Source organism: Phyllostomus hastatus, unplaced genomic scaffold (assembly GCF_019186645.2).
Source record: "Phyllostomus hastatus isolate PE091 unplaced genomic scaffold, TTU_PhHast_1.1 phas_contig_1162, whole genome shotgun sequence".
Classification (NCBI taxonomy): domain Eukaryota; kingdom Metazoa; phylum Chordata; class Mammalia; order Chiroptera; family Phyllostomidae; genus Phyllostomus; species Phyllostomus hastatus.
This window is the reverse complement of record NW_025333537.1, coordinates 2,755,990-2,778,943: the sequence shown is the minus strand read 5'-3', so window position 1 is coordinate 2,778,943 and position 22,954 is coordinate 2,755,990. Positions and strand designations below refer to the sequence as shown.

Here is a 22,954-nt window from a genome sequence, read left to right as displayed (position 1 = left end):
GGGGGCCTGCACTAGGCCAGTGGGAAGGCCCTGCTCGGGCTTTGGAGCTGGCTGACCTGGCCGTGGGGCTGTGTGGCCCTGTGTAAGTCGTTTGCCCGGCTGAGCCTCAGTTTCCCCGGTGGGATGGGGGTAATGACCATGTCAGGTCTGCAGGGTGACCTGGAGGAAGGATTGTACCAAGTGGCCCAGCGGGGGGTGAGGTGCGCAGGGGGTGCTGGGAGATTGTGGCCTGTCTGGGTCCTCGGGTGAAGAGGGCCTTCCAGTGACCCCGGGGGATTCCATTCTGAGCCTCAGTTTCCATGTCTGTGAAATGGGGGTGCCGCGGTAACACAACCCCCCCCAGGTGGCTGTGCGGGTGTAACGAGTCGTCCGAGTGCGGTGTGTCGGCAGAAGCAGGCGCTCTCCGAGTGTGAGTCTGTGCTCTGCCCTGTGCCTGGGGCCGGGCCTTTGGGGACAGGGAGGGACAGGGCCTGGTGCCGTGATGGGGCCCCCGTGCGGACCCCACGTGCCATCCTTCCAGAGCCTGGCCCATGGCCCCTTCGTGGGCTCACAGCCGACCCGGGCTTTGGTGGGGAGGGCAGGCGGTGTGGGGCCCCTGGGGAGCCGACCCAGCTGGGGCTTTGGAGGAGGCTTTTTGGGAGAGTGAGCCCCCCTGGTTAAGGCGATGGAGGGAGGAGGGGAGAGACCTATCTCAGGCGGGAGCGGCAGCTTGGGCCGAGGTCCAGAGGCGACGACAAAGTGTGTCCAGGTGGGAACTGGAAACAATTCAGAGAGCAAGCAGGAGCCCAGGGCAGCGAGTGTGTGGAGGAGGCCCCGAGAGGGTGTTCTGGGCTGGGCAGGGCGTGTGTGGGGCCGGAATGGAAGGCGGTGCTTCCCACTGCAGGGCACCGGCAGCCCGGGGCAGGCTTTAAGCAGGGGAGCGCAGGGGCGGGCCCGCGTGTCAGAAAGGTCATTCCGAGCTGCCCCGGGGTGCAGGGGCGTGGTCTGCCCCGGGCGGGCGGCGGGGAGGGGAGCTGAGCGGTGGGCAGCACCCAGAGCAGGCTGGGGCAGGGCCCTCCGTCCCTCCGGCCTGACCCGGGCCAGGCAGGTGGAGTCGGCCAGGGACCCCTCGCCCTGACCCTGCTGGGGCCACCCCCACCTAAGTGGCCGAAAATAAACTCAGTGTGGAGAATGGAAATGTCACTTCGGCCAACGGGGGAATCTTTCTCCGAGATTGGATTTAAACTACATTATACAAGCAATTTCATGGGCACTTAGCAGCGCCCGGAGAGTCCCGCCAAAAGGGGCCCGGCTCTTCATTTACCAGTCATAAATCAGCGGCTGCTATAATGAGCACAAAAATGTCACTTTTATGCAATTTTACAGATGAACAAAACTGGTGAAATTAACTGCGGTAACCCTCCTATAGTCAGCAAAAGCAGCTGCCGGGGAAAGAAATTATATCTGTATGTATTTTTGTTCCTCTTAAAGTCTCTTCCCAAGCAAGTTTCTGCCATTGTGGTGTGAAAACTCATTTGTCCTCACCATTATACTTGCATTTGGAGTTTATCTTGAGTATCCAATGAGCCACCAACTGTGAAAATGATTAAATCTACAAAATCTATCTAATGGATGGAATAAATTAGGTGTTTAAAACCTTGAGAAGGGGGCCGGGGGAAGCAGGGCCTCTTCGTAGTTCCCACTCGTTGAAAGAAGGGGCCCATCTGGCCCCCGACGGCTCAACGGGGCTCCCCGGCAGGGGGGCGGGGGTCCCTCGGGCCTTTGTCGGAGCCAATGGTGGCGGCGCAGCGTGCAGGCGGCCCTTGGGTGCGTGCTCGGTACCCACTAGGCGCCGGGCCCACGGCCTGTCTTGGCAGCCCTGGTCTGCAGCGCCGGCCAGCTCTGAGAGGTGGGGGGGGATGGTCCCCGCTGTGGAGACCAGGAAGCAGACGAGTCATAGCATTGGGCAGGTGGCCGAGAAGACCTTCCACGCTGCCCACCCCAATTATTCTGACGTCCCTGTATTCATGTCCTTTGGGGTCCCCCTCCCACTCCACACGGGGCCGACCTGGATGACCTGGGATGTGCTGTGCAGGTGAAGGAGTGTGACCTCCAGGGCAAGGTCATAAAAGGCACTGCAGCTTCCTGCTTGCTCATTCTCTCTTGGGTCACTTGCTCTGGGGGAAGCAGCTGCCTGTGGGGTGGGGGAAGGCCCAGGGAGGGAGCCCACGTGGGGGTGAGCTGAGGTCTCCCGCAGAAGCACGTGGGCCTTCTTGGAAGCGGGTCCCCCAGCCCCAGCCTCAGCAGCGACAGGGAACAGAACTGCCCGGTGAAGCCACTCCTGAGGTCCTGACGTGCAGAAGCCACGAGCGCTGCTACGTGGTCACTGATAACGGCTCGAGCCCCTGAGTTGTGGGGCAACCTGCTGCACAGCAATAGGTAGCCAACACAGGCTCCTGTTTCCCAGAGGAGGGAGAGGGCGCTCAGAGCTTCCCAGGACCACACGACCGACCGGCAAGAGCAGGGCTGCGGTCTGGGCCCGGTCTGCTCCCCAAGTTGTCTTCCCCAGCTCCCACACCTCCCTCTGCACCCCAAGGCAGGCCCCGGTGGAAGCCAGGACCTGCTGCTGCTCTCCCTCTTCTTCCGCGGAACGAGGAGGAGGAAGGACAGAGCTGGCCTGCACTTCCTCCGGTGGAGGCTCAGAGGGGCAGGGGCTGACCTGCCGGAGCCCGCACGGGCGGGCAGCTCGGAGCCTTGGCTGCTGAGCCAGTCTCGGCAGGACACGCGCTTGGGTGGGCCTGCTCTTTGGTGTTTTGGGTGTGAGAGACTTCAGGTGGACCTGCGGGTCACCAGAGTGACCCTGTCTCAAACCTGGCCTGGCTGAGGTGCTGCTGTGGCCCCCGCTGCACACCTTGCTCCTGAAGCACCCTGGGTGCCTCAGACACAGCCTTTCCCACCGGAGGGTGGTGGCCATGGCATGGGCTCCCGAGCTGCCTTGTTCACTGCCATGTCCCCACTGACACGCAATGGGTGCTCAGGGGTGTCGTGTCCCATGGACGATGGGGCTGCGGCCAGTGGAACGCAGGCAGCCTGGGAGTCCCTGTTCACGGCCAGTCAGAACACCTGGGGGTCAGCCCTGGTGGGGGGCGGGGGCGAGGCCGGAGAGACAGCCCCATGGAGAGCTGCCTTCTAGAGGCCGCCCCCAGCCCCGCCTCCACCCAAGCTTCCGGAGCCCCTCCTGTGTGCAGGCGGTGCTGCCCTGGGCCTCGGAGATGCAGCGGGAATCAAAGCCAACCCGAGTCCCTGTCCTCACGGGGCTGGCAGTCTAGCAGGGGGAGATGATGCTATAGATGGACTCGGCCACCTCTGAGCTCCCGGCTGCCTCTGTCTGTGAAACCCTGCGTGAGCACCTTGGGGCGAGCTGAGATGCTCGGGCAGCGCTCCCGGCTGCAGGCCCCCCGCTCAGCCCTCCCCCAACCCCTGGGGCTGTGGCCCTGTGCTGCCTCCCACAGGCTCAGGGCTGCCGCTGGCCAGGCCCCATGCCCAGCGCTCAGGGCATCCTTGGGAGGCAGGCCTCGGGTTTCAGAAGAGGAGGAGGCCGGACGCCCAAGGAACAGAGTACCAAGCGGGGGTTGCAAACGCCAGTTCCCACGTTTTTGCTGACCCCTGGAGGACAGACGGGCTGGGAATGAGCCAGAAGGCCCCGGGGGGGCAGGGACTGAGGTGGGCAGGGAGGGGGTGCTCTGCCCGGAGATGCCGACCTCTGAAATGACATGCAAACTAAACGGGCGTGGGGGGCAGACCACACACCTGGCGGGCAGGACAGATGCAGGAAGGTGCAGGGTTCAGTGAACTCCCTATTCTGAGGCCCCCGAGAGGCCACAGGGCAGCTGCCAGACGGAACCTGGGCTCCGTGTGCAGAACCAAAGGCGCCTACCCTGTGAACTGGGCCTTCCCTGCCCCGTCTCTGCTCACGTGGCCCCCCCGTCAAAGCCCCCATTGGGAAATTTAAAAGGCTGGCTGGCAGTGTGGGCCAGGCATCACTGCCATTAGGTTAATGTTATGAGCCTCTTACAGGTGCGTTAGGTAGGCGCAGTTATTAACGAGCGTATTAAGCCAATTAAAAGCAGCCCTTTGAGTGAGACTTTATGTTGCTACAGGGAGACACGAGAGCAGACCTCGGAGGCACCCTGCTGGGGGGCTGGGTGGTGGGGAGGGGAGGCGGCGGCTCTGCTGTGGAGGGACCAGAAGCTCCGACTCAGGCTGGAGTCCGGGCTCTGCGGTTTGACGTCCCAAGTTATCCTTTGCTGTGGGGGACCTCAGGCAGCCCCTCACGTGACCCCCAGGCTCTCCTGTGTCAGGGGATGACAGGTAGACACGTCTCGGCTGCTGCCTGCTTATCAAGGGGGAGGGGTGGTGGTGGTGGACAGGGTAGGGGCGCAGCAGGAGCCCAGGATTCTTGGTCCCACACTCTGGGGTTATCGGTGGGCCCCAGGCACCTGCTGTGGCGATATGCCACCCCAAAGTCGCCATGCAGCCGAACGCAGGTGCCTGCTGACCCACCAGACAAACCCCTGGGGAGGCGGTTGCCTCGAGGGCCCCAGTCAGCGGGGCCGACTGTAGCTCTCCCACAGCAGGGCAGGGAGGGTTCAGAGTGCTCCGGGCTCACGGGAGGGCTCCGCAAGTGCCATCTCTGCCACGCTATCATAGGCTTTCCCTGCTGTCCCTCCCTTCAGGCTCTGGAAGTAGTGGTGGGCGTTGTCTGTGTGGAGACGGGGGGAGGGGTGTCCAGGGCTGCTCCAGGACGGGAGGGGCTCCCAGCCCCCATCTGCATTCCCCTTGGCAGCCCACACTCTGCCCTTGGAGGTGGCAGCCTCTTGAATGCTCAATTAACATGACACTAATTAGCTGGTGGCACAGGCAGAATCAGTAATGAGGCCACTCCGGGTGGGGTGAGGGGGCGAGGCAAGGTGCTAGACTAGGGCAGGTATAGCTGTGCCCTGGCCTCTGCTGGGAGGGCTGTTGGCAAGGGTCAGGATGGCTGCCAGCCACCCAGATCTGCCCCCAGCCCCAGCCCACTGACCCAGGCCTTTGACCTCCGACGCGGGTGTGAATCTAGGTAACCCTCAGGGGAGTGACCACAGCTTCCCGGCCTTGGCTTCCCCTCAGGGGGCAGAGGGAAGATTAAATGAGAGGATGTGTGTTGGAAGGCTTGGTATACAGCAGGCGCATAGAAAAGGCTGGCTGCCTGCCCTCTAGCCCTTTCTGGGCCAGACTGGGCAGCGCAGGGTGGTGGCCACCTCTGCGCACAGCACGGAGGGTCCTCTTGCCCAGCCTCTGACTGTGCGTGTGCACACGTGCGTGCAAGCAGAGTCGAGTGGTCAAAGACAGTGGCTCTTCACAGAAAGAGTTTGCCAACTGCCAGTGCAGAGGGAGAGGGTTGCCCGCGTGCGTGGGTCCCGTGTCTGCCATCCGGCTGAGTTCTCACTCTCCTGGGGTTTCTCTGAGGAGAGTCCTGCTTCTCTGTAACCCGTGTAACTCATTGCTGACGTCCCTGGTCTCCCAGAGCTGGCCGGGACTCTGTGTGGGGTGGAGAGGCAGGGATGCGGGTCTCTGCCGGTCCTCAGCTCGGCTTGTTGGGGATTGTGGTTGGCTGCTCTGTAGCGGATGGAGGGAGCTACCTGCCTGCCCAGTTTGCTAAGAGCTTATTTGTATTTGTTAAATCGTGCAGTGGGGCTAAGCCGCCCGCCCTCTCCCTGCCCTCGGTGGCCGAGCCTCTGTGCGCTCCGGGCTCAGCTCCCACAGCGGGGCGGCGCTGGCCTTCCTTCCGTCCCCCAGGGCTGCGCTCGGCAACAGCTACATAATTGGATCTGCTGCGTGGCCAGAGGTTTGTTGTTAATTTTATTGGAATTTGAAATTGCTTTGTTTCTTCCGTGTTTCATTAGTGTCCGTGGGAGCGGCCGCACTTGCGGGAATGCTCGGGGGTGCAGCCCCCACCGACACCCCTTGTGGGAAGGATGGGGGCAGATAAGGGGCCCGAGTTCACCGGGACTTGGGGGTTCTCTTCTGTTCCTTCCTATTCGCACACGACAGCAGAGGAAACCGGGGCCCACAGAGGGCCAGTCCCTCGCTTGCCCAAGACCCTGCCCATGACTCATGCAGGGCTCACCAGGATTTGACCCCCAGGCCACCTTGACCTCAAGCCTGTGCCCTGGGGGCTCGTGGGGGCAGAGGGCAGAGTGGGCACACTGCCCTCCCCACAGAGGGCGGGGCAGCCTGAGGGGGGAGGTCACACCACTCACTCGAGTTGTACCAGAGCAAGGGGCAGGCCCGGGTCAGTGTGCTGGGGTAGCTGTCTCAGCCCCGCCCTCCTTGGATGACAGGACCCTGTCCGCCCCCCCGCCCTGCCCCCCAGGGCCTCTCTGAGGCTCTCTGCACAGCCTGAACTTTCAGCAGCGCGTGACTCACAGCTTGTGTACCAACACCGTGATGAGGAAGTCAAATATTTATCAGCAGGTCCTGAGCAGCTGAGAAAAACAGGCTTCTGTCCCAAGGGCAGACAGATTGTGTTGGGAGCCCAGGGCATGGCGGGAGGGAGCAGTGGGAGACCTTGGGCCTGAGGCAGGGGCGGGGCGGACCGGCCTTTCCCTCCCCCGCAACTTTCCTCCTTCCTTTCTTCCCAGGCACCTGCAGCAGGCTACACCGGCCAGCCACCCAAACTCCTCTGCCTGCCTGACCTCACATCCTAGACGGGTGAGCCGCAGCCGTTTCTGGTTTGCTGGTCAAATTTGGGGTGTCTGCAGTGGCCGATCCTCGTGTGGCCCTGAGCGGTCCGGCTGCCCTGACCCATTTTACAGGAGGAGGAGGGAGGGGTGCTTCAGACTGGCCCTGTCTTCCCCTCACTGGGCTTTTGACCTTGTCCTCACAGACGGTCAGAGCCGCCGGCCTCTCGGGCCCATCCGATCTGACACTTGGCTTTGCAGGAGGAGGGACACAGGCCCTAAGCAAGAGGCTGACCGACTTGTCCAAGGTCACGTGGCACATGGCCCAGTCCAGACCTTTCTCCTTTGGGGAGAAACAGCACAGCTCAAGGTCTGGTTGTAGAACTCGGGGCCAGATCTTCCTGCCCCAATTCTGCTTGGGGAGCCGCAGGGACCGGAGGGGGGGCCTGGGGCCTGATCGCCTGAGACCCTGCACGGGAGGGAAGGGCAGGAACCTCCGCGGCCGACCATCCAGGCCCTGACTGGCGGCAGGGCGCCCAATTCAATTTGCTTATCTCCCTTCCTGCCTCTCTCTTTCCTGTGCTCTTCAATTACAGGCAGAGCCCGTGTCTTTTCCAATAAGCACACAGATGTCACAGGGTCTGCGTGGGCGGGGACGCAGGGCGTCCTCCATGGCTCCACACTCCCTGGTCCCAGCCTTGGACCAGGACGGACCGGCCTAGGTCAGCGTGCCCAGGCCCTGCCCCCAGCCAGCTGGCCGCAGAGGGCCAGGCAGGCAGCCCGGGCAGCTGGACGGCAGCAACCAAAGGTAAAACTGCACAGATCTTGTCAGCTAGCGAGTCCCTTCTGGAACGGACAGGTATATGCAGATGTACACAGATGCTCATTACAACGCTGTCCAGAAACGCGAGAGACTAGAAACAACCTAAACGTCCATCCACGGGAAGGTTACAAATGTTAGCAGCCTTGAGCCGTGCCATGGAAATGGTGAATGAGGCCTCGTCCTGTCAGGGCGAACATCTGGAAGGCAGGCAGGTGGGAAAAGGCCAGCAGCTGAGGAGGGCACAGGGGTGGGGGTTTCCGCGGAAGTATCTCCTGCCCCCGCACAGGCGCGTGTTTCCCGGGAGGGTGTGTGTAAGGAACCGCTCACACCGGTTTCCTCTGGGAAGGAGAGTTGTTTCTTACTGTGAATTCTACGCTTTCTGCAGTGGGGGCCAGCGACAGCGAAGTCTGGGCTCTTACATAAAAGGCGATGAGCTGGTCGCCCTGGAGGTCACATCAAGGAGCGAAGTGGGCGGTGCACGAAAGACACTTTTTCTCGAAGCCGCCGGCCCTCCCAGGTGATCTGGCGTCCTTCCGTTTTTACAAGGCAGGCGCCTTTCTCTAAACCCCTGTCCCTGAGAGAACACCATCAGGACACCCTCCCAGCCCCACTTCCTGGAAACACCCTGAAAGCGACACGGGATAAAAACACCAGCTCCATTTCTGCAAAACTGGGAGAGGGCTACCTCCCTGGACCCACACACACAGAGCAGACAGGCAGGGCCGCCCAAAGCCACCATGGCCCAGGGGCGGCGGGAGGGGGCAGAGGGAGGGAGCAGAGGGAAGCCACGACCACCACCACCATGGTGGGTTCCAGAAAGAGCCAGCGGAGCACACTTTCCAACCGTGAGGGGCACAGGGCACGCCCCAGGTGTGAAATCCACACCCTGTCTTTGCGGCCCTGAAACCAGAGGAGCGTCAGCTGCCGACAGAGCTCCCCACCTCGGTGGTGAAGAGCAAGGGAGGGGGAGCGAAACAAGCAACCACACACACAGACGGCATATTGGGAGGAACCTGCTTGTCTCTGGGGCAGTTCCAGAGGGAAACGCCGGGGCTGGGGAAAACTCCCCCCACCCTTCAGAGACAAATAATCAAAATCGAGCCGGCATAGGACCTAATCAAAATATGTAAGGAAAGTGAAGAAGGGCAAAGCATCAGCAAAATGATGATTAGCAAAAACAAACAAACACATAGTTCCCGTCATAAAAACGTGGTCACGGAAGAGGTGAAGATTATGGCTGACTGTTTCACTGCAAAGGGGCGAAAGTGTAGTAACCGTTGTTTCTATGAAGTAAAAACACGAAGCAAAGACACGCGTCGAAGGAAAATCTCGCTGTCGAAGCAAACGGGGAGCGAGGAACGCGAGCCGGGGATGGAAGTGAGCAGAGCAAGGAGGGAGGGAGTCAGAGAGGCTTCCTCAGAGGCGGCCGCACAGGGAAGACGGGCCAGAGCCAGCCAGTCTGTGCTTCACTGGGGCCCCCAACGGGGAGAAAAGGGAATAATATGAGCCCCGGGGAAAATGGACGTGAAGGGTCAGCCCAGGACACATGCCAGTAAAGAAACGGCGTGAAGGACACGGAGAGATCGACGTGGAATACGAAAGAGGGAAACCAGGCTTCGGGTCTCCACGGCGACGTGCGACGCGGCAACAGAACAAGGTCGACAGAAACCCACAAGAAAGCAATGTGGCCCAGAGATTGTTTTTAGCTCACTCAAGTAGGACGGTAACGGTGGCCCTGAGCGTGTGGAACACCGGGGCACTGTTTGTGTGAGGCCTGATGCCGCAGACCGGAGGGGGGCCAGCATCCCGATGATGGGGACGAAGGCCAACGAGCTGGTGGTGAGACCTGACCCCCTTTTACCTGGGAAGCTGAGATTCAAACAATGGGGATGGGTGGGTGGGGGGCGGTGGTGCTATACCCACATGCTAGCATTCCAAGCCCCAGAAATAGAGTAATGGTGTCCCTAGTAAGGGAAGCGGGGGAGGAGGGGACAGGAGTGTAAGGACAAAGATGTCCTCGTCTTTAACCAAGGACATCGCTGAGGCGGATGTCAGGGGACAGAGGTTTAAAGGGGTAACGTGAACTCCAAGGACATGCCATAGAAAGAAAAAGAAAGCTGAACCTTGAACAACATGGGGGCTAGGGGTGCTGATCCCCGCCCCATACACAGTCAAAAATCCACACAAAACTCTGGGCTCCCCCAAAACTTAACTAGCAATAGCCTGCTGTGGACAGGAAGCCTTACTGATCATCTAAACAGCTGATTCAATCTCTGTAATATATACTGTGTTCTTACAAGGAAGCCAGCCAGAGAAAAGAAAATGTTACCAAGAAAATCACATGGAAGAGAAAATACATACATTTGTGGTGCTGACTGTATTTCTTTTTAAAAATCCACATTGAAGTGGACCCACATGGTCCAAACCTGTGCTGTTCCGGCATCAGCTGGCCGCTAATTTCGTCATTTTGTTCACCTTGGAGAGAGTAACAGACACTGTCCCAAAGAAAGGGGAAATTGGGGTGTTATTTAAAGTTACACCGCTGGAACAAAAACACCAGCCTTTCTCGTGATTAGTGGGCGCGCCAAACAAAGCAGAGAACACAGATCACGGAGGGAAAGACTTTTAAAAGCAATTACAGCAAAGCACAAAATGAGCTCAGATGAGACATCTGTCATATCAATAAATGGAAATGGGCTAAGCGCTCAAAAAAATCTGAAAAGGCATTCAGGTTGAATCACAAAGCCTAATCCAGCTCTGTGCCGTGTGAGTCACATCTAAACAAAGTCATTCAGAAAGGCTGAAATAAAAGGATTGGCCAAGGTTTCAAGAAAACTGTGAATTAAAAGAGCAGAGGTGACTACCTTTTTTTCCTCTTAAGATTGTATTTATTTGTTTTTAGAGAGGGGAAGGGAAGGAGAAAGAGAGGGAGAGAAACATCAATGTTGCTCCTCACGTGCCCCCTTCTGGGGACCTGGCCTGCAACCCAGGCATGTGCCCTGACTGGGAATCGAACCAGAGACCCTTTGGCTCGCGGCCCGGGCTCAACTCACTGAGCTACACCAGCCAGGGCCAGAGGTTACTATCTTAGCAGATAAAATTGAATCTGCCCCCAAAATATTAAGTACAGTAAAGAAAGCTGCAGTCACAATGAAGATTTACGGTGTTAATAGCTACGTGGTAAGTAACACTGCATTGCCACTCAGAAGGCCAAAGCTGTGGGTGCCACGAGACGAAACAGACCGGAACCCATCAGCAGCGGGCATCCAATTCACTTCTCTTTCCACGACAGGTGAGTGCGGCTATAGAAGACCTAACTAGCGTTAATTAATGGGGTGGATATAATTGGTATACACCAAACTCCAAACCCTGAAAACAGAGTCCCATCCTCCTCTCAAGTCCCTGTGAAAAGTCTCAGAGCTCGCAATAACAGGGGCCCTGGCGAAGTAGCTCAGGTGTCAGAGCACTGATCTGAAGCACCAAGGTTGCATGTTCGATCCTCAGTCAGGGTATCCGTAAGAATCAACCAAAGAATGCATAAATAAGGTGGGACAACAGATCTTGTTTCTCTCTCTCCCTCCCTTCCTCTCTCTAAAATCCAATTTTTAGAAACTCACAAAATACGACCACAGATTATACTGCAAAGAAAACTTCAATAAAATACAAAAAAAGTAGAAATCATAGACAACCTTTTGATCATAATGCAATAAAACGAGGAGAAAAACAAAATACAAAGGCACCTACAGCCTGGGTGCAGAGATGGAATTCAAATGAGCCTTAGGTCAAAGAGGAAATCAAAGTTGAAGTTATAAAATATCTAGGAAAAATGATAATAAAAACGCTACATATTAGAACCTATAGGATGTAGCTCCAGCAGTGTTTGGAGAATTCATAGCCTTAATTTTCCCTTTTTTCTTGTTTAGCAATATAAAAATTTAAGCCTCTAGCTCAAGAAATTAAAAAGAAAAACAAGGAAAGGAGGAAGATTTTAATAAAAGTATCAATAAATGAATTAGAAACCAAAAATGGCTAATTACTAATAAATCCTAAATAGGGATCTTTGGGACACAGAAATGGATTACCTCATCAGCTAACTAACAATCAGAAAAAATGGGGGGAAAACTACAAAACACACAATCTAAGAAATAAGACTGAATTAATCATTAAAATAATTGTAAATTGTTTTGTTCAGCCTCATGCAAATAAATTTGAAAACCTGGATGAAATCAATACTTTTCTAGAGAAATATAATTTGCCAAACTCATTCCAGAAGCAGAACAATTACAACAGATAAATTATTACAGAAGGAAGAGTATCACCAAAGAGCAACCCACCTACCCCAAACTAATGCACTAGCCCAGACTAGTCGATGGAGGGTCAACCAATCTTTAAAGAACAGATAATCCATCCCTAGTTCAACTCTTACAAAGCACAGAGAAAGAAGGAAATTCTCAGTTTTCTTCGTGAAGTAATTAAGCATCACACTTATAGCAAAACTCAACAAAAAACTGCTCCAAAAAAAGAAAACTAAAGACTACTCTCGTTGATGAAACTGAGGCAAACCCCTTCAGTATGAGAGCAAACCCAACCCCTCAGTAGTGTCTTACAAAGAAATATTCATGGACAAGTCAGATTCAGCTAGGAATGCAAGGATGGTTCGACAGTAAGAAGTCTATATTCTTCTTCTTCATATTAACAGATTAAAGGAAAAAACCATATGATCACCTTCATAGACTCTGAAAAGTCATTTGGTAAACTTCAACTTCCATTCTTGACTTTTAAAATTCTTAATAAAGTAAGAATAGATAGACATGTATATAACCTGATGAAATATTTGCCCCCAGTCCAGCATTGTGCTAATGGGGAAATCGTAGAAGCTTCTCGTTAAAAGTCAGGGACAAAGCAAGAATGTCTATCAGCACTATTATTATTTTTCATTGTCCAGGGTTAGTAGCCAACAATATTAAACAAGACAAAGACATGAAGGTCTAAAACTTCAAAAGTAGGAAGTAAAATGATCATTTGCAAATGATAGAATAGTAAATGGGGAAAACCTAAGAGACTAAATTAAAAAACCATTATGAACAGAAGATTTCGGTGAGACGGCAGGAGTTAATAGCCTTTATATAAATAAGCTCCATTGATGAAAGAAAAGACTTGCCAAGAAGGGTTAACTATTCAGAAGCAAACTCCAAACCTGTGTAAGATCTCAATGAAGCAAGTATTAAAACACTCCCAGGGGATGCACAAGAACGTTGGAATGCACAGAAAGGTATATATCACATTCTTGGACGGAAAACGTCATAAAAATGCCACGTCTTCCTACATTAATTTATAAATTTAACGCGGTCCTAGGAAAAACACAAACAGGACATTTGCTCTTGCCTAGATAAATGGATTCCACGGTTCAGACAGAAAAATGAAGGAAAAAGCCAAGGAAACTCTGCCTGGGGGGATGGCGAAGAATAAGGAACAACGCGCAGCGGCAAACATTAAAACGTGTTACGCGCATCGTGCTGCAGCCCGGGAGAAGCTTGAAAACCCGTGCTGAGTGAAAGCAGCCGGGCGCAGAGGGGCCCGGATCTCGTGGTTCCCTTCTCGGGAAAGCCCGGGACAGGGGACCCTGCAGAGATGGAAGGGGGCGGGCAGGTCAGGGAGCAATTGCTAATGGTTAAGAAAGATTTCTCCTCCCTGGCTGGCATAGCTCAGTGGATTGAGCGCAGGCTGCGAACCAAAGCATCGCAGGTTCGATTCCCAGTCAGGGCACATGCCTGGATTGCAGGCCACGGCCCCCAGCAACCGCACTCTCTTTGTTTCTCTGATGTTTCTCTCTTTCTTTTTCTCCCTCCTTTCCCTCTCTAAAAATAAATAAAATCTTTAAAAAAAAGGGTTTCTTTTTGAAGTGATGAAGTGCTCTGAAACCAACTGTGGTGACGGGTACGAAGGTCTGTGAACACACTAAAAACACACACCGAGTTGTACACGACACATGGGTGGGCCGTGTGGTATATGAGTTACATCTCAATCAAGCTGTTAACAATTTAAAAAATGTATTACAATGCTGCAGTAATTAAAATACTTAGAAGTACCAAGTCCAGCTCCCTAATTGGACACACTGAAAATAGCAAGGCCCAGAGAGGGAAAGGACACGCCTGAGGTCACACAGCAGACCAGACCCAGAGCTGGGGTCCCGTTCAGCACCATTTGCTTCCACATAACCCCAATCTCCGCTGAGGCAGACGTGGCACATGGCGGAGTCACAAGGGGCGCTGGGGTCGGGGCCGTGGTGCTGGTGGTGGTCAGAGACAGCCACTAGGAAGGTTGTCACACCCGGTGGGAGTTGGCCAAGGGACTGGGTGCTGGTGTAGGGGAGGGACTGCAGGGAGACGTGGGCAAAGACCTAGAGGCACTCCGAGTTCGAGACAGGGTCGGGCGTATAGGGGAGGACATGCTGGGTGCGGATGGCACCCTCAGCCCGGGCCTTCCCCACAGAGGCCTGAGAGGTACCCAAAGGCTCGGCTGTACCCCAAACCAGAAAGCAAGCCCTGTGGACTCAGAGTGGGAGAGGAGGGGCGAGGTGGAGGGGACTGGGAGGGCACAGAGGGTGTCGTGCGGGGACAGGGTGCCCACTCACACTTGCGCAGCTCCAGGGTCTTGCTCGGGCAGGCCAGGTGTTGGCCCGGTGGGTTCTGGGTCCTCTGCAGACAGGCCAGCATGGCTACACTGGGGGCCTGCGGCGTGGCAGGCTCAGTGGCAGGGTCCCTGTGAGGAAGATGAGACACTTGTCACGTGGGCTGCTCCATGCCCTCCTCCCACCTCCCTCAGCTGGGCGTCGGTGCCGGCAGCCTCCCAGTACCCCACCGAACACCAGAGACTTTCAAAGCAGACTCCCTTCCTCCCTCATCAGACAGACCAGCAGCTCAGGCCCAGGGGCATCAGGAGGCTCAGCTGTGGCCTCAGGGGAGGAAAAGATTCCGGGTCTCCTGAGGGATGGACTTCCACCGTGATGGGGCGGGAACTGACTGCTCAGAGGTGCCCCAGCCCTGCTCAGAGCTCAGGTCACGCCCTCCGAGGGGCGACCTAATGCCCTCGAGCCTCTCAGATTCTCCTGACTCCTGCCCCTCCGAGCTCCCTCAGCAGGCTGTCCTTCCAGCTCCTTTGCAACCACCTGTGAGCAGATCTGCACACACCCCTGCGTCAGCCGTGAGCCCACCCAGGACAGAGACCTCACCCGGGCACCTTGGGAACCCGCAGGGAGGGGTGCCCAGGGACTGCCAGTGGCTACACCGTGCTGCAGTTTATTGAAGTGGGTCTGCTCCCTGTCTGGGGGGGTTCCTCACAGCACCCCTGGAGGGGCAATGTCCAGGGTGGCTCCAGCCCTGAGCCCTGCTGAGCCTGGGCTTGATCTCAGACTGAGCTCTGAGCCAAGGCCCCCAGGGCCCCCAGGGCTTCCTGCCCGAGCTCCCCACCCCGAACAGAAAGGGCAGGGCCGCCCAGGCCAGGCAGAGGTCTCCTCGGGTGGCAGCTCAGACGTGGCTGCAGACAGAACCATATCTGCTTGCTCACCCACAGTCAGATGCCCAGCATTGTTACAAACGGGAACCCCGTTTTGCAGATGCTTTCCTGGGAACCCGGAGTCCCGGAGGGGCGGGTGACACAGGCAGGGCCTGTCCTGGAGGCCATGGGGAGAGGGCGGGGGTTTCTCTGCCAGGCCCCTCCCTTCCTCTCTCCCCAGGAAGGGGATGGCTGGCCCAGGCGAGAGTTGAACCCCAGACACCCCTGATGTCCGTCCCACCCCAGTGCCCTGTCCCCACCACCTCCTAACCCCACCCCACTCCCACGACCTGAGTCCCAAGCAGCCCAGCTGGGCCAACTCAATCCTCACGCTGGTTTTAAAAAAGAAAGAGAAGAAAGAGTGTGTGTGTGTGTGTGTGTGTGTGTGTGTGTGTGTGTGTGTGTTTGGGGAGGGGTGTTCAAGGGGAAGAAAAGGAAGTTATTTAATACTAAACAGGTGTCTGGAGCCCTAAATTCTGCTGCTTTCTTCTAATAATGAAGTATTCATGAGGAAAGGCCCTTTTTCACTACTTTCTTAAGATACTAATTTCACAACAAGCTCCTTGTTACGGCGCAATTATTCCAGTCTTGTATTTCCCGGAGACGGTTGCAGCCTCCTGTCTGCCCCGGCCTCTCGGTAAATGAAAGACAATCACGCAGCCACCTTTCATTACGCTCTATTTTACTTTCAGCAAAGGTACCCTGAAAGAAATGATTTACACTGAAAGGGACTTTTATTCAGTTTCAAAACCAATTTTCTCCTATTACTGTCTCAAAAAAAAAAAAAGAGAGAGAGAGAGAGAAAGTAGGGGATGGGTTGGGGGAGGGGAGGTGGTTCTCATCCTCCCCCGCCCCCCAATCGCCAGCCTTAACGCAGCGACGCAATAAAAGCTGCAGTATCCACTTCCCGGCTTTGATTTCTGGTAATTTTAAAATATGCCATTACAATCAGGCAGAAATTATACAGTTTAAAAAGGGAGTGAAGTGGGCTTATTGCAGAGATGAAAGCCCTTGACTGCGGGGACGCGGCGCAGCTCCTGGGGGACAGGGACGGGAGCGGGCGGCGGGAGCGGGCCTTCGTGGGGCCCTTCGGGACATGCCCGCCCCCGTGGGCACGCCCTGCCCCGTTGGGACACCCAGGGCCTATCAGACCTGGTCCTCACCCACGCCACAGGACACGCCCCTCCATGCCCTCTGGCCCCTCACGCATGCGCAGTCCGCAGTCATGCTCGACTGTGCTCACACCTAGAAGGTGAGGGGCCTGTGGCTGCCCCGCACATGGCCTGGCCTCTCCTGCACTCCAGCCCAGGGCAGTGGCCACCTCTTGCTGCTCTGAGGCAGGGTTTAGGGGACACAGGGGAGGCCTGGGGAAGGCCAGCTGGCTGCAGGGCTCAGGCTTCTCCCTCCATAGCGGGGGGAGCCCGAGCCAGAAAGAAGCAGCACCCTGCCCAGAGCCACCCAGCAGGCAGAGGCTGGGTGTGCCTGCCCGCTCACCCCTGGGCTACGCCGTGGCCCACAGCCCAGGGCAGCACTGGGCCAGAGAAGAGGGAGGCCACGGCCTCGTGAGCTGGGGAAACCTGGGCCGGAAGCCTGGGACGTCCGGGAAGCCAGTGCCCACTGTGCGACCCTGGGGAAGCTATGGCCCCCCTCTTACAAACCGGCTCTGTGACCCCACACAGGGCATTCTCCTCCAGGGTCCTGCCCGTGCCCAGTCCTGTCTCTGGAGCTCTGCCTCACCTCTGGTCTTTTCTGGGGTGCCAGGGGCCCAGAAGCCCAGCCCCTTTCCAGCCCCCACCTCACACGGCCCCAGGGGCCATGTATCCCAGCATGCTTTGCAGCTGAAAGGGGCAGGCTGGGGACTGCAGTTGCTAGCAGGGAAGGGCAGGCTGCCGGTCCCGGGGCCTCTCCAGACACCCTCGCCTGCCCTCCACGTGGGCTCCAGATTTCAGGGTGCTGTGATGGTGGGTGCCCGGGTAGTCCTGGGAGCCGAGAGGTCACCTGCCCCACCTTGGGACCACAGAGGATTCCCTGGAGGCCCCAGCACAGCGGTCCGATACAGCTGCCTAGATGGTCCCTAGCTTCTGGAGGCTCAGCAGGCAGTGCCCTGTGGCCTGAAGAGGCGGTGGTCACTTGGAGAGGGGGAATTTCTTTCTGCATCCCCCCTGTCCCCCTAACTCACTGCCCATTCTCCCGGGAACCACCTGCCCTGCGGCTGGGGCAGGTAGAGGTCCAGTGCGGGCAGTGGGCAGGGGCTGGCCATGCACACAGGAGTGGACCACCGCCTCCACCTTCCGTATCACCCCCATCATCTACAAACCAGACTCAGATCCGTGTCCCTGGTCCTAGCACTTTCTTCTGGCCTCAGAGTCCAGTCCGACCCTCCCTGCCTGGCCTGCAAGGCCCCGTGACCTGCCTCCCTCGTTTCCCCTCCCTTTCTCCCAGCCCTCCGCCAGCCCGGCTACCTCACACCGCCAGACCTCCGCCTGTGCTGCCCCTCTGCCCGCAGCGCTGCCACCCCGACTCCAGCGCCCTTCCTCTGGGTATCCCCCTCACAGTCCTAATCACACCGAGGTGTAACTGCCAGTTTGCCGTGGCTGGTGTGGCTCAGTGGATCGAGTGCCGGCCTGTGAACCAAAGGGTTGCTGGATCCTTGGTCTAGGGCACATGCCTGCCTGTGTTGTGGGCTGGGTCCCTGGAGGGGGGCGCACAAGAGGCAATTGCACATTGATGTTTCTCTCCATCTCTTTCTCCCTCCCTCCCCTCTCTAAAAATAAATACAATCTTAACAAAAAATTAACTTCCAATTTTCATGTCTGCCTCTTGCCACGAGACTCTGAGTTTCTCAGGGGGCAAGGACCGTATCTTCTTTCCTTCTCCCAGTGCCTGGCAAAGAGTAACCATTTAATAAACAGGTGTTGAATGAATGGCTGAACCAAAGAATGGGTTATTGTCAGATGAAGGCCTGAAGCCCAGAGAAGTCAAGCACCCTGCACAAGGTCACACAGCAAGCTGGGGGCAGGACTGGGGCAGGTGCCTGAAACACGCACGATCTTCCCATCTGCAGAAAGCCAGCCCCGCAGAGCTCCCACTGGGACTCATGCCTCCCCCAGCCGCGGACCATTGTGGGAGCACTGCTCATTTTGAAACCTGATCTGCAAATCGGGCTGTTTATAAGCCCAAGGTCTTTTGTGACTTTAATAATAAAAAAAAGGGTGGGGGGCGGGGAAAATGTCACAAGCCTCAATGATTAGACTGCTTTGGCACCAGCCCTGACGTGGGGGCTGATAAGATGCCTTATCTCGGAGGCACCCCTAGGAAAAGGTCCCCTGCACCAGATAACGCCCCCAGTTGTCGATATGCCTTTTCATAGCTAAGGATTTAGATAAAGGAAATGTGACAGGGGAGGGGAGAGAATGGAAGGAACTTTCCAAGTCCAGGGAGGTATTAAGTCTGCGCCGCTTGCCTTGGCAGAACAATGCATAGGAGGAGGATGTCTAAAGGCTGTCTTTATTTTCATTAAAAGAGCAGGGAATTGGGGGCCTTGGCCCTGCCTGCCTTTTGTCATCTCTCCCTGCCTGCCTGGCTGCAGCGGGGCTTCAGGGACCACCCCCGGCCAGCGGGAGGGGGGACTGGAAAATGACAACACTGGCACGAGCACTAATAATAGCGCTGCGTGTTTACTGAACGCTCCCTGCGCCGCGCCCCACGTGCCTCCTCTCTGTTAGCCCTCCCCGCTGCCTCTGCGGGGGCTTCTGTTTTGGGCCCCATTTTACAGACTGGGAAATGGTCCCAAAGAGGGGAAGTCATCTGCACAAGCTCACACAGCTTTGAGGTGGCAGAGACCAGGGTGTCACCGCCATCAGAGCCTGCACCCTTGGCCCCACATCCCTGCGCAGCCCCCACCCCTCGCTCCATGGTGGTGAGGGGCTCGTCAGCCCCCAGCTCCCAGCCAGCTGAGCAGGAAGGAGCAAGAGCAAAGGCCTGCTGCTTCCCAATGCCCAAATTTACTTGGTTCTACTCTCGGAGGGACTGGAATCACAGAGAGGGAGGAGGTGAGAGGAGGGCCACTCACCCCGTAAGCAGAGGACATTCCCAGAGGCAACACAGTGGGGAGAGCAATACTTGACATGGAGAAAGCTTAGGCTCTGCCTCTTTAAGTGGCTGTCATTTACCCACTCATTCACTCATTCATTCATTCAGGCAGGCAGCAAACACTCCCTGAGCATCTTTCGGGGGCCAGCCCTATGCCAGGCACACAAAGGGGGTTCCGGATGCAATCCATCCTTGAGAGATTTAGAGTCTTGAGTGAGGATGAGACAGGAAGCTGGGAGAAGGAAAATCAAAGAGTGTCCCGGCAAAAGGGAACATCCAGCCAGAACTGGCTTCCCACTCCCAAATCGAGCCCAGTAAAAGTGGACTTGCCACCCTGACCAGTGAGGCTCAGCTGGCTGGGCATCATTCTGCAAGGGGAAAGGCCACCGGTTTGCTTCCCGGTCCCCAGCACACGCCTGGGTGGCAGGTTCAGTCCCTGGTCGGGGCGCATGCGAGAGGCAACCAATTCATGTTCCTCTCTCAGATCAACGTTTCTCTCCCCCTCTCTCCCCCTCCCTTCTCCTCTCTCTAAAAAATAAATAAATAAGATCTTTAAAAAATGGACTTTCCTGGCCTCTCCCTCAGCTTCCAATATCTCCTGGAAGTGGCAGGTGGCAGATCTCTCCCTGGCGCACCTGACAGATCAGCAGCCCGCCCCTCACCAGGCCGGGCCGGCCCTGGAGCCGGGCAGCATGTCGGTACTTGGGCTGCGCAGCAGGGTGAGGCTGTGATCCCAGGAAGGCCAAGGATCGCTCCCCGTCCAGTCCCTGCCCTCCCTCCCTCCCCGGCATTGCCCGCTGAGGCCTCTGTGGCTCCACTCAAGGCCCAAGGCTGGCTGTGGCTTGGAGGGGAAGGTCATGCCAGGCCCTCCCCAGCATCCAATGAGACTAGAAACTCAGAGAGATAGGCTGGCCTCAGAGGCCCCAGGGCGCCACCTGCCAGTCAGTGGCCAGCGCTAGGGTTCTGAATGACTGAGCGACCTTGAGACCTGTCTCTCACGGCGCCTCAGTCTCCATTTCCCTCACGGAATCTTAATGGGGAGCGGGCCCGTGATGGTATGAGGGCCTTCCAGCTCGGAGGAGGGGGTGTTACAATTTGGTTTCCACACACAATCCAGTGTAAGACATGCAAGACACAATCATGCAAGACACAGAGTTAGATCTTTGGCCCATTGGCACACAGAGGGGGTTCTAGATGCAGTCCATCCTTGGGGTGTTTAGAATCTTGAGTGGGGACGAGGCAGGAAGCTGCAGACACCCAGCAGCTGTGTAAAGCGGTGAGCAGACCGTTTGGACCCCGAGTTCCCTGAAAACCTGCAAACGAGACGCCTGTTCTTCCCAGACCCTACAGCCTTCATGGAAGGGGGCAGGAGCCCTCGCCCAGCTCTCACCTCCAGCCCCCTCGCTGTCCTTGAAGCCTCATTCCCCTTCACCCGGCCTGGTCACAGAGCCTATCCCCACACGCAGGGGAGGCTGTGACGGGGCAGCAGGAGGCCCAGGGCTCAGGGAGGGGAGTCAGCGCTGGACGGGGAGCCTGGGAGAGCTGGGGTCAGGCCCTGGCTCTGCAGCCCTGCGGGGGTTGCTTTTCTGGGCTGGTCCCTACGACCGACCACGAGCCAGGCCAGCATGTAACCTCTGAAAGCATGGAGGGGCAGGATTTGCCTGCCCTTGGCCAGAACAGAAGGGCGGAGGGACCTTTGCCCTGGAAGCCACAGAGAACCTGGGTGCTCAGTCCCTCCCCCACAACCAGAGGACGAACTGTCTGTCTCTCTTCCTCCCCTGCCTCTACCCCCATCTCATAGTCCATCTGCCTCCCTTGTCCTTCTCCTTTCCTGCCGTCTCCTTCTTGCTCCCTTCCTGACCCCGCTCTCCCCTCCCCCTTCTCCCCCCAATTCTGTCTCTCCGTGAGGCAGCTGGAGGAGAAGCCCTCCCCCACCCCTGTTCCAAGCCCGAGGCCTTCCAGGGGACCCTGTTAATAATTAAATGTTAATCTAAAAAGCAATTTGAGCTGCAGCTAGGCAGATCTGGTTAGAGATTACATTAGCATGGAGGAGGCGAGGGTAATTTTCTTTAACCCCTCTCCTGATCTCTCAAGCCCCGGAATCTTCAAGTCACACTGGCACCGCTGATTAAACCGGTGCGCTGGCCTGGCTGCGGATAAGGGGCCTGTGAAAAGTGATTATTTCCCACTGCCATTTGGGCCGTAGCAGCAGCAGCAGCAGAAGGGGATTTTCACTTTCTTTTTTTTCAGGGTGGGGGTGGGGGGCATTGCCCTCTCCAGCTGGAGGCCTCGCCTCCTCTAGATGACTGCCGCATTCATCCTCAAAAAGTACAAAAGGACAAAAAGTGAACCAACGACGCTGAATTCTGGACAGCAGGCGGTGGGGTCTGCAGGCGGGCATCCCTCGGACACACCGCTCACCGCCACACTTGCCGGCCTTTGCCCGCGCAGTCCCTTCTGCCCGCAGGTCCTTTCCACGTCTCGGCCCCTTCGGTCTACATTCAGCTGAAGCCCAGGTTCCTCAAGGGCTTCTCAGAGACACACAATGTACTTCATAGACAGCTGATGAATAATTGAATGGATGGGGTTCCCTGCGTGACCCCTCCTCCCTGGGCTCACGGTGCTCTGACCAGTGCCTGCGCATAGTAGGCCCTCGGCAACCGTCTCCTGAAGGAAGGATGCGTGGCCCGGAGAGTCAAGACAAGGCGGGGCTCAGGAAGTGTCCCACCGGCACCCAGGGCTGCCGACGGGGAGGGGGCTGCTGTTTGGGGCCCTTCAGCACCACGGCCAGCTCCCAGCGCTAGGGCCCTGGAGGAAGGAGGGGACGACTCTGGGAGCGTAGTGACGTCAGTCTCCATGGGAACTAACCACGCTGCATCTGCCCCGGGCAGCACTCCTACCTCTGGAAGGGAAGGACAGGACAAATTAAGCACCTACTGTGCGCCAGGGCCTGTGGTAGACGCTGAGGCAGTGGCAGATCCCCACAGGGAGAGGGGGGTGGGGTCAGAGGGACAACTACAAGGCAGGGTAACAAGCCGTAACGGCCCCCCCTCTATCCTAGAGGTGTCAGGATGAAAACACAGCCCTGCCGCCTTGTAAGGGCGCCAGTATTGTGTCCCGGGCTTTGGGGCCAGATGCCTGAGCTTTATCTTTCCTAAATCCCAGCTTTACCCCTTAATTCCGTGGCCTTGGGCAAATACCCCCGCCTCTCTGAGTCTCCATGTCCTCATCTGAGAAAGGAGTTCATTCCTTACCCTGAATTAATACAATTAAAGTGCCAGGATCGTAGTTGTGCCTCCCTAAGAGGCAGACATTATTAGTATGGTTGGTGATGACCACCTACAGATAGGCAGGCAGGAAGTAGCTACGAGAAGAAGGTGGGGTCGGGGAGTTCCACGCACAGACAAGCGTATGGGGACTTGAAAGAAACCGGTGTATGTGGAGAACTTAAAGCAGCTCCGAACTGCTGGGGGAGATACCTCGTCGGTGAGTAGCCGCCAAGAGCCCCTGTGTGCGAGGCCAGGAGGCCACACCAGCATGGAGAGGACAGGGCGAAGGGCCCAGCCTCAAGGTGTAGTGAACCTCTTACTGTGGACAAGTGCTGGTCTGGGGCAGGGAGAGGTGTGTGTGGAGAGATGGGTAGGTGCAGGGTCGGGGGTGGGGGGCTCATATGAAGGCTCAAAGCTGCCCCCTCTGGGGACGGGGTGAGGGGGCCTTGTTGCCTCTGGCTATGGACCTGGCTGGCCCAATCCCACAGCCTGGAGCCCCCTGAAGGGCAGCACCT

The 22,954-nt window shown here is 56.9% G+C and overlaps 1 protein-coding gene and 1 long non-coding RNA gene across 2 annotated transcripts in view; one reads left to right on the top strand and one right to left on the bottom strand.

Moving 5' to 3' along the window:
- The window catches only part of FAM222A (family with sequence similarity 222 member A), a 47,432-nt gene that overhangs the window by 2,843 nt on the left and 21,635 nt on the right, over positions 1–22,954 (bottom strand). The window contains exon 2 of the mRNA XM_045844448.1: positions 14,159–14,286. Coding sequence (XP_045700404.1) covers positions 14,159–14,240 — 82 coding nt within the window. The 5' untranslated portion in view covers positions 14,241–14,286. The remainder of the gene's footprint in view (positions 1–14,158; positions 14,287–22,954) is intronic.
- LOC123822473 lies at positions 6,588–8,252 on the top strand. The gene is made up of 3 exons (XR_006786348.1): positions 6,588–6,732; positions 6,908–7,736; positions 7,910–8,252. It is a non-coding gene; the product is annotated as an uncharacterized LOC123822473 (long non-coding RNA).